The following is a 15,136-nucleotide window of genomic DNA, read 5'->3' as shown; positions in this document are numbered from 1 at the left end:
TATTTGGTTTGTCCTGTTGAATTTTCAGAGGGGCTTTTGGAATGAATGGCAGGGGAGGATATGCATACAGGAATTTCCCCTTCCAAGAGATTGATAAGGTGTCCACTGTCCATTTCTGAGGATGTGGTTCTCTGGCACAAAATTTTGGAAGTCATTTGTTCAGAGGGGAGGCAGACAAGTCTATTTGTGCAATACCCCACTGGTGGACAATGTCCAGGAACACATCCCTGTGAAGCATCCATTCTTGGGCCTGTGTTCTGGATCTGCTCAATGTGTCTGTCACAGAGTTCTGACTGGAAGGGATGTAAACTGCCTGAAGACATATTTCTAGTAGGTGGGCTAGATCCCCCAAGCCTGTAAAGCTAGTCTGCAAAGGAGGTAGGATACTGTCCCCCCTCCTGCTTGTTTATATACCACAGAATAGTCAAATTGTCTGTGTCGATGCACAACGTTCCTGGACTTAGAAGGGGCTGGAATGATGTAGGGCAAGGATCAATGCCTTCATTTCCCTTACATTTATGTAGTCTTTTCTATGAGAGTATATCCACTGACCTTGGACTGTGTGAGTGTCCAGAGCTGCTCCCCCAACCTGTATCTCATGCATCTATGTACAGGTCTTGAGTTGGGGGCAGTGGATGAATGGGAAGTCCTGAATGGTCCTGAATTTATGGATATTTTCTTATTCACCACTAGAGCTCCTCCTTGAGGCAGGGTAGAAGTGGGATTTAACATTTCAGTGGGTGGGCATGCTGAGACCACACTGATTTCAGAAACCATTGAAACTTCCTCATGTGTAGCCTTGCCAGAGGAATAGGATGGTAGATGCCATCAATCCCAAGATTCGTAGAAACTGTCTCGCAGACAGGAGATTGAGTGGGAGGATCTCTGAAAAAAGAGAAATCTCCTGGGCCTTGGGGGGGACCATAATTTTGTTGGTTTGAAATCTGCACCCCAGAAAGACACGGGCTTGGGATGGGGTGAGGGAAGATTTTTTTTTCAAGTTGATGGTGAATCCCACACTTTGCAAAATGGCAATGGCTGAGTGTAGGTTTTTGTTCAGTTCCTCTTGGGATTTGGCTTGAATCAGAAGGTCATCTAGGTAGGGGAAGATCTGAATGCCTTGGAGTCTGCAGATGGTGACTGCAGGCACTAGGCATTTTGTGAAGACTCTTGGGGCAGTGGAAAGTCCAAAAGGCAAGACAGAGAATTGAAAATGCCAGGAGCCCACAGAAAAGTACAGGAATTTCCTGTACATGGGATAAATGGGGATATGGAGATAAGCATCCTTGATGTCTACAGATGCTAGGAAGGCCTGAGGGAGGATAAAAAGGGAAGAGGGTTTGGAATGCTAGCATTTCGAAGGAGGGGACTTTCAGACTGTAGCTGAGATAGGAGAGCTCTAGTCTCCAAGGTCATTGCTTCCATCCTGGGAACCAGGAACGAGCGTGAAGAGAAGCCTTTTATTTTTTGAGCCGAGGACAAGGGCTGGATTGTGCCCTGTCCTAGCAGGTTTTGCAGAACTGGGGAGAAAAGAGGTTCCTGTTCTTTTGCAGGTTGAGGGATACCCCCTGAAGGGAAGGGACTGTGTGCCAGACCATGAAGTATCCATTCTTTATTATGCTGAGGACCCAAAAGGCTTGAGAGAGAGATTCCCAAGTTGGAAGGGATAGCAAAAGGTGCAAGAAGAGGGAAGAGGTAACCAAGACTGTCTGAGGAGTCATGAGGAAGAGCCCCATCCTATCAGGAAAGGGCTGCTTAACCAACTGGGGAGCAGAAGAAGAAGAAGAGGAAAATTGGTGTGTTTTCTTGGACCCCTTGGGGGGTTGATTAGGAGGATCTGGGACTGCCTGCATACAAAAAACTGTTTCCACAGGTAGTTCCTGTGGAATTTAGGCACTTGTGAAACCAATATGTGTTTAAGGTCTTTTATTTCCTTGCTCTTTCCTTGCAGGGATTTGAACAGTTTGGCAGAGGGTTTGCCAAATAAAGTGGTATTGTCCAAGGGGGCATCCATATGCTTTGGCTTTATGTCCTCAGGCAAACCTTCTTAGGACAGAGGAAGAAGCTGCCGCTCGTGAAGTGGCCTCTACTGCATCACAGCTGCATTTGATGGAATGTCTGGCCACCTGAAAGGATGCAGCAATAAGAGAGAATGCCAAGGCTTTGTTCTCAGAGTCTGGCATATCTGACACTAACTTGGAGATCTGTGACAAGAGTTTCATATTGTACTTGGTCATGTGGATCTGGCAGTTCAGCAGTCTGAAAGCTAAGGTGGCTGAGGTATAAGCTTTATTGCCCAACCTTTCCAACTGTCTACTATACTTGTCTGCAGGGAGAGCTTTACAGAAGAAAGCGATTCCAGCAGCAGAGCGATGTCAGAGACTGGTGATCTGACTGGCGGCAAAGAACTTCTGAGGATGCTTCACGCATGCGTCTTGTTTATGGCCAATGTCTGATATTCTAAGTCACACATACCGCACACCCTACGGTAGTAAAAGACTTTGATATACTGGCCAAAGTTGGGACGCTTTGGCAGGGAACTCGCTCATGTAAAGAGTACTGCAACAGATGAATAGGAGGACATCAGAAATTATGACAAAATATTATATAATCCCTATGGCCAGGTATGCTCAATATCCAGAGTATTTCTTAATTTATCTATTCTACAATGACAGTAGTTTGTCCCCTTGCTAGTTGTACAGTTACTCAGATTTATTATTCTTTTGGATGCTTTACAGAAGTTGTGCTGTACTTCATGCAAAAGCAACTGTGTTCCAAAGATATGGTACAATCTATATTAACTGTTTATTATATCTCTCTCCACATAACTCAACCTTTTGCATGCATGTGGAAACAAGCAGGTACCACTTTTGGATGTGTTTTTGGCATCACAAAAGTACAAAAAAAAGTTTAGTAACATCAAGCATTACTGTTGTCAAATAAAATCAGACCAGTTGTGTAAGAGTTTATTGGTTAATGTTTAATATTTTATATTCAAACAGATGCATAATAATATAAAGATACATATGCTGATACCTGTATATACTGTTGCCTGCACATGGGAGTACAAATTCAAAAACCACACAGGATTCAGAAGGATGCCTTGTTTTAATAGACATAAAAACTCTGGAGAGCTGACAGCAAACCAGAAATAAAGTAGAAGAAATGTACCAAATGACTATATGTTAGTCATGTGACTAGTGCTTCAAGTTAAATCCAAGTTATGTGGCTAAAATGTTAAGGAAAACTGCATCAAACAGGACTGGCCCTTGACTGCATACACGCCTAGTAGCACCTAAGCGACACTCCAGGATTTGTAATGCTTTATGCACCCCATGGAAATTATGTCCCTATTTCAAAGGTTTGGACTTTTATAAACACCCATTCTGCATACTACAAAGGTTGGCCCTAATGTCAAAAATTAAAAGGAAGGCAGTTTTTACTCTATTATATGTAACAGAAATAAAACAGTGCATGGATATCCACATTTATGTGACATGTTGGGGATCCATGTTAAGAAATCAAAACCAATTTGATTAAAAGTGCTAATATATGTGGTTGACATGTTTTTCAAAATAAATCTTCCCATGCAGAGGTAAACTTCTGGAGTTTCACCTTCTGCACGCCCAGCTTTTAAAAAAATCAACCCAAGGGTCACTGTACTTTGGGGCAGGGGTAAACCCAAGTAATCATAATGGTTAAGGTGCTTATCTCGCAAACAAGAGGTACAAGGTTTGATTCTCACCAACGGAAATTGGCTAGTGTTAAAATGGCCTAAAAAGGCTGCTAGCCTAGTACTTACCTATGAACCTATGTGCTTTGCACCATGTAAAAATTGTAAAGCACTTTGAATTCACACATCTGTCAAAATACAATGCATGCATTTCATCATGTTTTGAGTACCAACTTAATTCAATTCAAGGTTAGGCTGTAGCAGACACCTTTGACATTCAGTAGTAACAAAGCTGAGAAATTAATATTGGACAATGTGTCAGCTTATCAAAGGAGGCAAGCACAACTACTGGAAATCTCAAGGACTGACAGTTTACCTACAGCATGCCCTTTGGAACGAAACAAAAAACACCTGGTAAAATGCACGTGGACAGTGGAAGAACATGGAGAGTCTTTACAGAACTTACCACAACCAAGAACCAAGCAGTGTGAGGCACAAACACTGGTATTTGCTAACCATTAATCTACAACAATTTTCCCCAGGTATGTGCTAACCATTAATCTACAACACTTTTCCCCAGAAGAGTTATGTTAATAAATCATTTGTGGTCATAGATTTTGCTCTATTATACCTACTGTAGAGTGGCCTGTAAGTAAATCCAACAGCTTTTTTCCTTCAAGAATTAGCTCTGTTATTAATTCAATGACATCTATGACCTTTTTACCCACTTGGCAGAACATTAATTATGCCAACAGTGGAAGAAAGAAAATGGATATTAAAATAACCCTGTGCAACTTCAAAATGATGCATGTTGTCTGAATTTCAATCCACTCCCTAAACAAGACAGCTAAGATGCAAGTAGGAAAATGTAACAATCTTGTAACTTGTTTCGTATTTCTGAATACAAAAATGTGGTTTGCTTCTGAATTCAATCATCTTAAACATTAGAGTCAGTACACACACACTAGCCTTCCTGGCTGGATTTAGTGGCTTAATTAAAAGCACAACATTGGAAAAAGACCTTGAGGAGACAATTGGCTACTTATAAAACCTAACATGTTTACTCCCTTCAAGTGTCAAGGAATCCTTACACCAATTATTGTACCACATTGTGGGGAAGAAACCTGCCTTTAGTCAGATGGAAAAAGAATAGCACAACTGCTAGGCTTCACAGCAAGATGCCACTCCCATGTCCCAGGCCTTTCCTCCTGCTCTAAAAAGTGAGAAGTGCATTTATTAGGAGAAAAAATTACGTATCCTAATTTCATCAGTAACTAAGAGCTGGAGGAGCTGGTGACACAACTAAAGTTTAGAGTTCCAGAAAACCTGCATGCTATGCCAGTCTTTCCAAACCTGAAAGAATGAACAGTGTTTGCACCAATCCAAACTGTTGCAGCTTAGTGGATTACAGTGTTTTTTGGCATACTCAAACACAATGCTAGGCCACACACACACTATACTTAACTTAAAAGCAGTTCTCCATGGCAACTCAAGAATCTAACTGCTGCTTAAACTACATTATTCTGGGGAGGAAGTATATCCACCGTTTACAAGAACAGTTTCTTACATATATTAACAGCAGACCTACAGTGTCAAATCAGAAACAAATTTACCTGATATTCACGAATACAAACAGTTCCTGAAATGAGATTTCAGTTTGACTGCATTTAGTTCTTGAGGAGACATGAGAAGTGTCCCAAAATCCATTTTTAAAAGGCAACAAAGAATGACCATGTCCCGCAACATAGAGAATAGGCAAAATTGTCGAACCTTACTGAACTGTGATTTTTGGTGTAAACAATTAAATTCAGTCTGGGGGGGGGGGGGGAGACAGCAGCATAAAGTTTCCATTTTATTTAAGTGCACTGAGTGACTTAAGCCCAGGTTAACTCACAAGGGACCATAACACAGTACCTTTCCTCCTCCCCCTTAAGACAGAAGTATCTGCCATTTTTGTAAAAGTAGCAGCAGAGACTGAAGATGTTGCAGACAAGGAAGGCTTGATGCTTCTAGGAGATGAGACGGCTGTGCAGCTGACATAGTTGGTCTTGGGTCAGAACAAGTTGATGAAGCTGTCCCTGTCCAGGCTGGCATGAGATCTGCACTTTCCCTATGTAGATGGTATCATCCTTCTTTTCTTCTTTAGCCTTTGAGGAAAAAAATAAGATAATGATGGACAAACAAACCACAGGCTTGCTTACTGTACTGAATAAAATAAGATGACACCAACTTACTTGGAACACGTTAAACGTTTAATAATAAATAACAAACCAATATGGAGCACTTTCATACTTACTGTAAAAGACTTCATCAGAGACTTTTTTATTTTATTTAGTTCAGGTTCATAGGTAGGTACTAGGCTATTGGCCCTGGGGCCTATACAAGCCCAGCCAAAAAGGTACCTTGGCTTTTGCCACCCAAGAAAATTATTTTTCTGTGCCACTGTCGAGCAGAGCCACAGAGGTGATCCCTGGGGTGAATTTCCTATTTCCCATCCAATCATCAAGATTTTTCTTGAAGAGTGCTAATGAGGAGCTTTGTTTGATATATATATAGGCAGTTTATTCTAGAGTATGGGAAGTCTCTGGGACAGGAATCCATCCCTCCGGCATGTTCTATTTATTGCGGTGACAAGGTTTAGGTCCCTAGAGCGTGTAGCTCAGAGGGATTGGGATTTCTTTAAGTGGAGCATGTCCAACAGCTCTGGGTTTGACATAGTTTTGTATGTTAGGCAGAGATCACCTCTGAGTAGGCGATATGCGATGGAGTAAAGCTGGAGTTTTTTGAGACTGTCTGCATAGGGCATCTGTTTGACGCCAGTAATCCTCTTTGTGAGGTATTTCTGCGGCCTTTCCAGTTGTTGTACATACCAAAAACATGTTGTACTCTATAATGGGTCTAATGAGTGATGAATAGAGGGGAACAATGACCTCTTTTTTTCTGGATGAGAAACCTTTTGTGATGAGGTGTGCCACGTAGAAGGATTTTGTGTTGTTTACCACACTGCACTGTGTATCTCTATTATGCATGAGACATTAAAAACTCATTAAAAAGATACAAACCACAGTGATTTAAAAACAAAAAAATCTGAATACGACACAAGCTTTAACACACAAAACGCACAAAAAGTATATGACAAACTTTAACACACAAAAAGTTACTCAATCACAAAAACATTACTTACCAAAGGAGACAATATTATGCCACCTGATGCATTTTTTTAAACAATAAACATCTTTATCACTTATGACATAGGCAATCATGCATTTATATAAATGAAAACAATCCATATTGACATAATCCCAGCTGCAAGCATTTTACATCATAAACCATTTTGACATAATCCTAGTTGCAAACATTATACATCACTTGTTCTACCCAGTCACTGGCAGTCAAACATTATATAGCTCATTCAAGTCCTGCCTTCTTTTAAACCTCATTCCTCCTCTGTATATATTGTTCCCACAATTCCCATTTTTCCTATGTAATTTGCTCCTATTTTTTAAAGATCCCAATTGCGGTTATCTTTGTTACTATATTCACTACTTCTAGTACAGCTGGTTTAGGCCTTGATTTCCATTTTCTAGTAATTGTTTTTTGGCAGCCACCATAATAAGACCCAGCAAGGCCTTACTATGTCTAGGCTGTTCTGATTCTGTATTATAGCTCAGAAAAATCATTTCCTTAGTCACACCAATTTCCTCTGCCAGCATCTCTGACAGAGTAGTCTGCAGGGAATCTGAAGTCTGCCAAATCATTACACTCCCAGAAAATATGTTCCTAATTAACTCTTCTTCCCCATCACACCTTCAACATTTGCTGTCCACCTGAGGAAAAATTATCCGGAGTTTACATGGGGTATAAAATATCTATGTAATAATTATCAAGCAAAAATCCTAAATCTTTTAGATTTTGTTGCATATTTGGGAGACATACAAATATCCACCCGCCATTGTTTCTTTGCAAATTGCTTATCTAATCTCTCTTCCTAATCCTTTCTAACCTCCGCTGATTGATTCTTATAGTTATCATGTAATATTTTACATGCTCTACTAATTCATTTTTTTTAACTGTGACTTCTGTTTTAGACTGTACTAAAAACTCTACCAGTGGTGCTCTTTCATTTAGGACCCCCTATTTCTTTCTCTTTGTCTGTACTCTGAAATCAATCCTTGATAGGGAAGGCAATCTCTAACCTGCAGTCCAAACACATTTTTGGCATCTTCCAATCCTATAACCTTTCCTTCTTTAGTTATTTGCTCCCAATACCATGGCTCCTTTGCCAGTTGTCACCAATAAATTCCAGCCCCTCTTGCCTACTGTCTGTATTCCTAGCTGCAGTCATCCCTATCGGCAGAATTTCCTTTCTCCATTCCCATGTTGGCTTAGTTCTTAGAATACTTTCTGCTACTTTATGAATATAATATTCTGTATGATTATTGTTATTCTCCTTAAAGGTCTGCATCCAAAAACCCAGTCTCTCCTTGTTTCTTGAGCTGTCCTCTGTTTCATCATCCCTTTCCACTTTGAATTATAGGTTTCTGCTTGCGCTATGTATAGGAGCCTTAACTGTGTAGCTGTGAAATACCCCTTCAAATCGGGTAATCCCAATAAGCCTTGTTCTATTGTAAGAATCAGCTTAATCTCACTTGCCTCTTGCAATCTTCCCCTCCCAAGATAAAATTCTTCAGCTCTTTAGTAATTGCTACCCACAACTGTGTACAAGACTAAAGGGACTAAAAACATTTTAACTGCTTGAATCTTACTATCCCTATCCACATAACAGAGTTTCCAAATTCTCAGTTTTCGTATCTTTTGTTTAGTCTCTTCTTACATATCCTTAGCTGCAACACTGGAATCATTTTTAAACCATACACCTAAATACTTCACTTTATAATATCTCCATAAATATGGATACTTCAGAACCAGTTTCTGTATGGGTACATAATTTACCGCTATTTGTCTTAGATTCATTAATTGTGTATCCTGAAAAGATCTGAAACCGTCTCAAAATGTTGCACAACACTAATGTCCTTTCCGATTTTGTCAGGTATAAATAATATTTACTAGATAAAGCAGGACAACATGAATTGGTGTTGAAAATAGGTGACTTGAATGCACATATCGGGGCAGACAGAACAGGATATGTTGACTGCCAGGGTCCACATGGGTGGAGCAACAGGAATAAAGAAGGAGAAGCCATTCTACACTTCTGTCTGGAAAATGGCTTGATAGCAGCCAATCAGTGGTTCAGAAAGAGAGCGAGTGGCACAAGATCACATACAAGAGTAGCCAACATGCAACACAGGTAGACTTCCTCCTAGTAAGGTAAAGGCACTGGGGGTAGAATCCATGATTGCAAATTCATTCCATGATTGCAAATTCATTCTCAGTGAAACAATCGGCCCACAGCATAAACCAATATTTGCTACAATGAGCAGTGGTCAGAGAAGGTCATAAGGTCAACAAAGACCAGGAAGTTGACTGCAGAGAAAGCACAACAGTTCAAGGAATTAATCAGGGCACTAGAACCCCAAGAAGAGGAAGAAATAGATGGAGTTGAACAAGAATGGCAGAGCCTAAAAACAGCATGTGTTAGGACTACAGAAAAGATATGTGTTCGAGCCAGGTATGGAAATAAGATACATAAGGAAAGCTGGTGGTGGAATGTAGAAGTCCAGGAAGTCATCAAAAGAAAAGAGTGCAGGAAGAAGTGGGAGACAGAAAAGACTGACCAGGCTAGGAAGGACTACTGGTTGGCTAAGAAAAAAGTTGCAATAGCAAAGAATAGGGCATTGGAGGCACTCTACCAACTTCTGGAAAGTGACTCAGTAAGTGGCACAAAAACTGCATTAGGTTGCAAGGCAAAGACAGAAAGATAAAGAAGACAGACACCCTTCATAAGGGAAGCCAGCAACAACCTGCTCACCAGTTCACAGGACATCAAAAGCAGGAATGAAGAAATCCCCTTTTGTGTAACAGAGTTAATATTAACAAAAAAAAAAAAAAAAAAAAAAAAAAAAAACAGTTGCTTAACAGCAATCATTCTAAATTCACGTGTATTATCAGAAGTTGTACTGCCTCAGAAACAGCCTACGATGAGAGAAGAAGAGGTGCCCACCCTAGAACAGCACTAAGGAAAATGAATTCAGGGAAAGCAGCAAGCTCAGATGAGGTCACAGCAGATACGATAAAGATGCTGGGTGAGATGGGGGAGAAATGCCTCCTGAGGGTACTAATTAGCAGTGTGGAGAGAAAGGCGTATCCCAGATGATTGGAGAATAAGCATACTCATGTCAGCATAAAAGAACAAATAGGACATCCACAACTGTGGGCAGTAGAGAAGCATCAAATTCTTATCACATTGCATGAAAGTTCTGGAAAGGGTGATTGATAAATGGATACGCAGAGCAGTAGAATGTAAGATGGGAGGAGAGCAGTTCGGATTCAAATCAGGATGCAGCACAACTGACCCGATGTTTGCAGTGAAACAGATACTTGAGAAGAACCTAGAGATGAGGAAAGAGTCCAACTGGGCATTCCTAGACTTGGAGAAAGCATATGACAAGGTCCCAAGAAAGCTTATCTGGGTAGTACTGAGGTGGTAGAATTAGTGCAGGTTATGTACAAGGGACCCAATGACTCAAGTGTGGCCTCAAAGATGCATTCCCAGTGGGAGTGGGTATACACCAGGGTTCAGCTTTTGAGACCACTGCTGTTCATACTGGTGAAGGACTACATTAGCAAACAGGTCGACGGGGAAAGATCAACAAAGTTGCTGTAAGCAGACGATGTGGCATTACAGGCAGACTATGAGTTTGAACTTCAGAAAAGGATAGGAGAATGGAATGCAAAACTGAAGGCACAAGAGTGTCAGGTGTAGTCTATGACAGAAGAAGCCAAAGAAGCTGAAAAGTAAGGTGTACAAGACAGGGTCTATATCACAACGTCAAAGACACATTACTTCAAATGCATCATTGAACCCATAAAAACAAAAACTGAAAACAGCGAAACTACATATCAGTGAAAGAAATCGCTTGTCCAAAAAAAAAAATCACTACACACAAAAAGTGAAGCCCCCCCCCCTAAATAAATATGCCAACTCCGAGATCGCGCTACCTTTTACAAAACAGCAAACTACCGGAGGTGGGCAAGCAATTTCTTTCCCAGGGAAAGAAATTGCTCATATGCCCCTTCGCTGTTTTCAGTTTTCATTATTTTAAGTTCAGGGAAGACTCATTCAAAATTGTGTCTTCGACGATCTAATAGGAACCCTACAAGACAGTGGTGCAACCAGTACTACTGAATGGTACAGATACCCGGGCAGTAACAGCTGAAGAAGCTAGAGGTGATGGAAATGAAGTGCCTGTGAAGGGTGGTAGGATGCACACTGTGGGATAGACGAAGAAATGAAGACATAGGAGGAGAAGCCAAAGTAGCTCCAATTGCAGAAAAGATCAGAGAGAACAGGTTACGGTTGTTTTGACATGTGCAGAAAAGCAGAAGACAATCTGGTGAGGAAGATTTGGGACAGACAGGAAGAAGTTAAGAGGAAGCGAGGACCAGCAAAGAGGTGGATGGATTGTGTGAAAGAAGATCTGCGACAGTCAGGCATGAATGTTGAAGAAAGCAGGAGTGTGGCACTGAATCAAGAGAGCTGGAGACAGTTAACATGACACCCCGACCCCATGTAGAAAAAATGGGAAAAAGGGGGCTGATGATGATGATAACTAATATTGTCTGCAAATAGAGCCAACTTTTTTGACTACCATACCAATGATATCCTTTAATTTCAGAGTCTCTTATTTTCTTAGCCAATGGTTTTAAATATACAGCAAATAAAGGGAAAATAGGACACCCCTGCCTGGTTCCTATGCTCAAGCAGAAATCATCAGAGAGTACCCCACCCACTTCAATTTTCGCCTCTAGTCACTCACATATCCTATCAACCTTATAATTTTATCAGAGAATGCAAATGCTTCACAACATTATGTCCCAGCATACTTTGTTAAATGCATTCTCTGAATCAAGATCCAACAACAACAGTGGTATCTTCTTACATTTTGCTTCTCTCTGGACCATCAATGTTCTGTTAATGTTGTAAAATGTTTGCATCCCCTCCACAAAACTACACTGATCCATATCTTTCAATTTTGACATCCCTTTTGCCATTCTTTTAGCCATTATAGTCATAAACACTTTAAAATTATGGTTCAGTATTGAATGTGAAGCTGGATCTGATGGATCTTCACCCTCTTTACGTATTACAGCTACCGCTGCTTTCTTCAAGAATGCTGGTACTTCTCCTCTTAAAACACTGTTAAACAAAACCTTCCAGATCTTTATCAGTTTTTTCCCTCCTAGCATCCAAACTTCTATAGGAATACCATCTACTCCTGGGAACTTTCCTGTAGATTGGCTATACATCTCCATTTTTATTTCATCTCCTCCTATCTTGTTAGTAGTTGAACTTCATCTACCATACACATTTCCATTTATACCTTTGCTTGATTTCCATACTTCTCTGCTTTATACAGATTTTTATAGAATTTCTGAAATAACTCTAATACTTCTACAGGATCTCTTGTTATCTTCATTGTTATAGGCTCCCTAAGCTTGGAGGTGACCCTTTTAACTTTGTTGCCTCAGTCATTGTGCTAAAACTTAGTTGCTTAACAGCAATCTTTCTAAATTCACGCATATTATCAAGGTAAACTTTTATTTTCTGCTTAGGATTCTGCAGTTGCTCCTCTTCTTGTTCTGGTAGATTCCCCTTATTATGCTTTACTTTAACACTTGTCAGCCCTCTAAATAATGTTTGTTCCTTCTTAACCTTATCTCCCTTTCTTTTATTTCCACCCTATTTTGAAACTCCACTTTAATATTTTCCCCACTCCCTAGCTATATTTTCAAAAGAAACTTCTATCTTCTCTAATAGCTCTTGAATAATTTCCACTATGCATTCCTTAAATTCCTCTCTTTTCAACAGACAGGTGGGAAAGCACCAGTGTCTTATTTTTATTTCATTCCCCTGTGTTATTTTAGTTACTATTGGCTTATGATCTGAAATAGTTGTTGGATGTCTATCAAGACCTTCAATTAAATGCACATGTTCCTGCGAAATGTAAACTCGGTCTAGCCTAGCTCAGGTTTTTGTACCTTAAGAAATATGCAAGTTCATTCTGAGCTCCTGGTACTGAATTCACATCTTCCATGCCAAATAATTTCATAAATTTCTTCAAAAGTCTTCCCCATTTTGTTATACTTTCCCTTCAGGGGCCCCCAGACACATCTTGACTGCTGCAAATCAAATTCCAGTCTCCATCTACAAGTAATATTCCTTACTGAAAGCCGATTATTTCTCCCAGAAATGTATTAAGCACCATTATAGTAGCTTTCGGTGGAATATAAATACATGCCAATGTAATTCTCCTCACTTGCCGGTAGCACCTTAGTACTAGAAATCTACCATTATCATCATTTTTATCCTCTTCTATCACTATTGGAGCTCCTGTTGCAATTAAGGAGTACTCCTCTTTTTATTTGCTGAATAACCATCCTGAAAACCTTTCTTTATGAAATTCATGTTTAGTAGTGTCTCCTATAGCATAGCTATTTGCACTGTACATGTTTTAATATAGTTTACTACTCTACCTTCTTTGCATCTATTTGTGAGACAAATTACATTTAAAGACATTACAGAAAGCATCACTGTTACTATTCTCACCTTTTATGTGTAACAGCTTTTTTGTTAAATGTCTAGTTTCAGCTTTTGTGTTACATGCATACACTGTTTGGCAGGTTAAACTTTTATACAGCTGCTTCTTGTCATATCCATTTGAACATATGACACATCTTACAAAACTTGTTTAATTAAAGGAACCGCAAAAAAAAAAAAAAAAAAAAACTGCTCCAATACCCTCCTAAAATCTATTAACTTAATACTAGCACAAACAAACTATATACATCTTCAAACACCGAAATTTTACCCTTCTAATAGGAACAGATGTTCCAACCGAAAGCCACACTCAAACTTGAGTTAATCTAAAAAGTGTTATCCATGGTAAGATGCAAGGTGCAGCCTGTGCCTCTGCCAAATGCTGTCTGATTCTGTCTCATCTTTATAGCTCTTCCCAGCTGGAAATACACAAGAATGCTTTCAGAGAACATTATCTCCTTGCCAGTTTCTTTATTCTTTCTAGCCAATTTCTCTATCAGATTGTCACCTTGGAGATATGAGGACCAGATGCAGAATTGCTACTAAGCATACATTTATTTGTTAGAAAAAAACTTATAATATTTAGCATTCTTTTTCATTTACTTGCTTTCTCTTAAAACTTGTTACCAGATCAAGCTAGGGCCCTTAATCCAGTCATTCCCCCTTGCAAGAATGAGAAAAAGCACTTTCATTTTTCTTTTGTCAAGTTCTTTCAACCAGACTTTTTTTTATAGCATGCAGTTTTCTTTTGCTTACAGTTCACTTTCTCTCTCCCCTCAGAGTACTTCTCCAAACATTAATGACATGAAGTAAGTCATATACTTTAGAGTCCCCACATGTCCAACAAAGCCCAAAAAAGTCCAATACTTCCAGATTTTCTTGTTCTGTCATATTTCAAAAATATAATTATAGATTTATAATCCCACGTGTCAATTTCCAAGTTACTGGTTTTATTCCTGTTCATCTCCATCTCCCAAATCCTGTCACTGCTTCATTTCCAATGTACTCTCGTTTCTTCTAGTCAACTCTCATGTTCCCTTCCTTCTCTCCAGCATTTTCCATTGAAACTTTGGAAATGGTTTCACTGGCACAGTCTCTCTGTGGTTTTTATTAACAGAACAAAAAAAAACAGAATTTCCTTCCGTTTCACAGCTCACTTTCTGTTGGACAAACTTTTGTATGTCCTCCTTAGCATGTACTTCATCAAAAAATGATTTTGTCCCTCCAGAGAAGAATATTTTGAACACAGTTGGGTACAGCAGTTTGAATTTCATGCCTGCTTCTCAACATTCCCTGAATAGTGTCATCAATTTATTCCTGTTCTGCCTGGTATACAATGAGTAATTATAGCCTACAAACACACTGTGGTCTCCCACAAGTTTTGTCAGAATCAACTCTGTCTGCTGGTAGGGTTGCATCTTTACTATTAAAGGTCTAGATTGCCTTCTCATAGCCAGGTTTGGCACATACACACAATGTGCCTTTTCAATTAACAACTCCTGCTGTGTAATACCAGTCCAGTTGCTTATTTGTGCTTTCATAAAATTAAATAAGTCTACTCCTTCCAGGTTCTCTGGTACAGCTGAGCATCTCAAGTTTTCTCCATGTGCTCTGTCCTCTAATTCTATCATTTTCTGAAACATCTCTTCTTGAGCAGTCTCGTATTCAGCCAGCCTTTTCTTCATTTTGACCTCTGATTTTTATAGTTTTATCACCTCATCTGAATATCTGTTTAAAATGTCTTC

General features: G+C 39.6%; 1 protein-coding gene across 7 annotated transcripts in view; it reads right to left on the bottom strand.

Annotated features, from left to right (window-relative positions):
• Window positions 1–2,959: 2,959 nt before the first annotated feature.
• DCTN1 (dynactin subunit 1) overlaps window positions 2,960–15,136 on the bottom strand; it is a 1,835,652-nt gene continuing 1,823,475 nt past the window's right edge. For all 7 annotated transcript variants that reach the window (XM_044063298.1, XM_044063299.1, XM_044063300.1 and 4 more), the window contains one exon: window positions 2,960–5,820. In XM_044063298.1, the coding sequence (XP_043919233.1) occupies window positions 5,683–5,820 (138 nt within the window). In that variant the 3' untranslated portion in view covers window positions 2,960–5,682. The remainder of the gene's footprint in view (window positions 5,821–15,136) is intronic.

The sequence above is a fragment of the Protopterus annectens genome, chromosome 2.part1 (assembly GCF_019279795.1).
Source record: "Protopterus annectens isolate FY-2018-M chromosome 2.part1, PAN1.0, whole genome shotgun sequence".
Classification (NCBI taxonomy): Eukaryota; Metazoa; Chordata; order Ceratodontiformes; family Protopteridae; genus Protopterus; species Protopterus annectens.
This window is presented reverse-complemented; position numbering and strand designations above follow the sequence as displayed.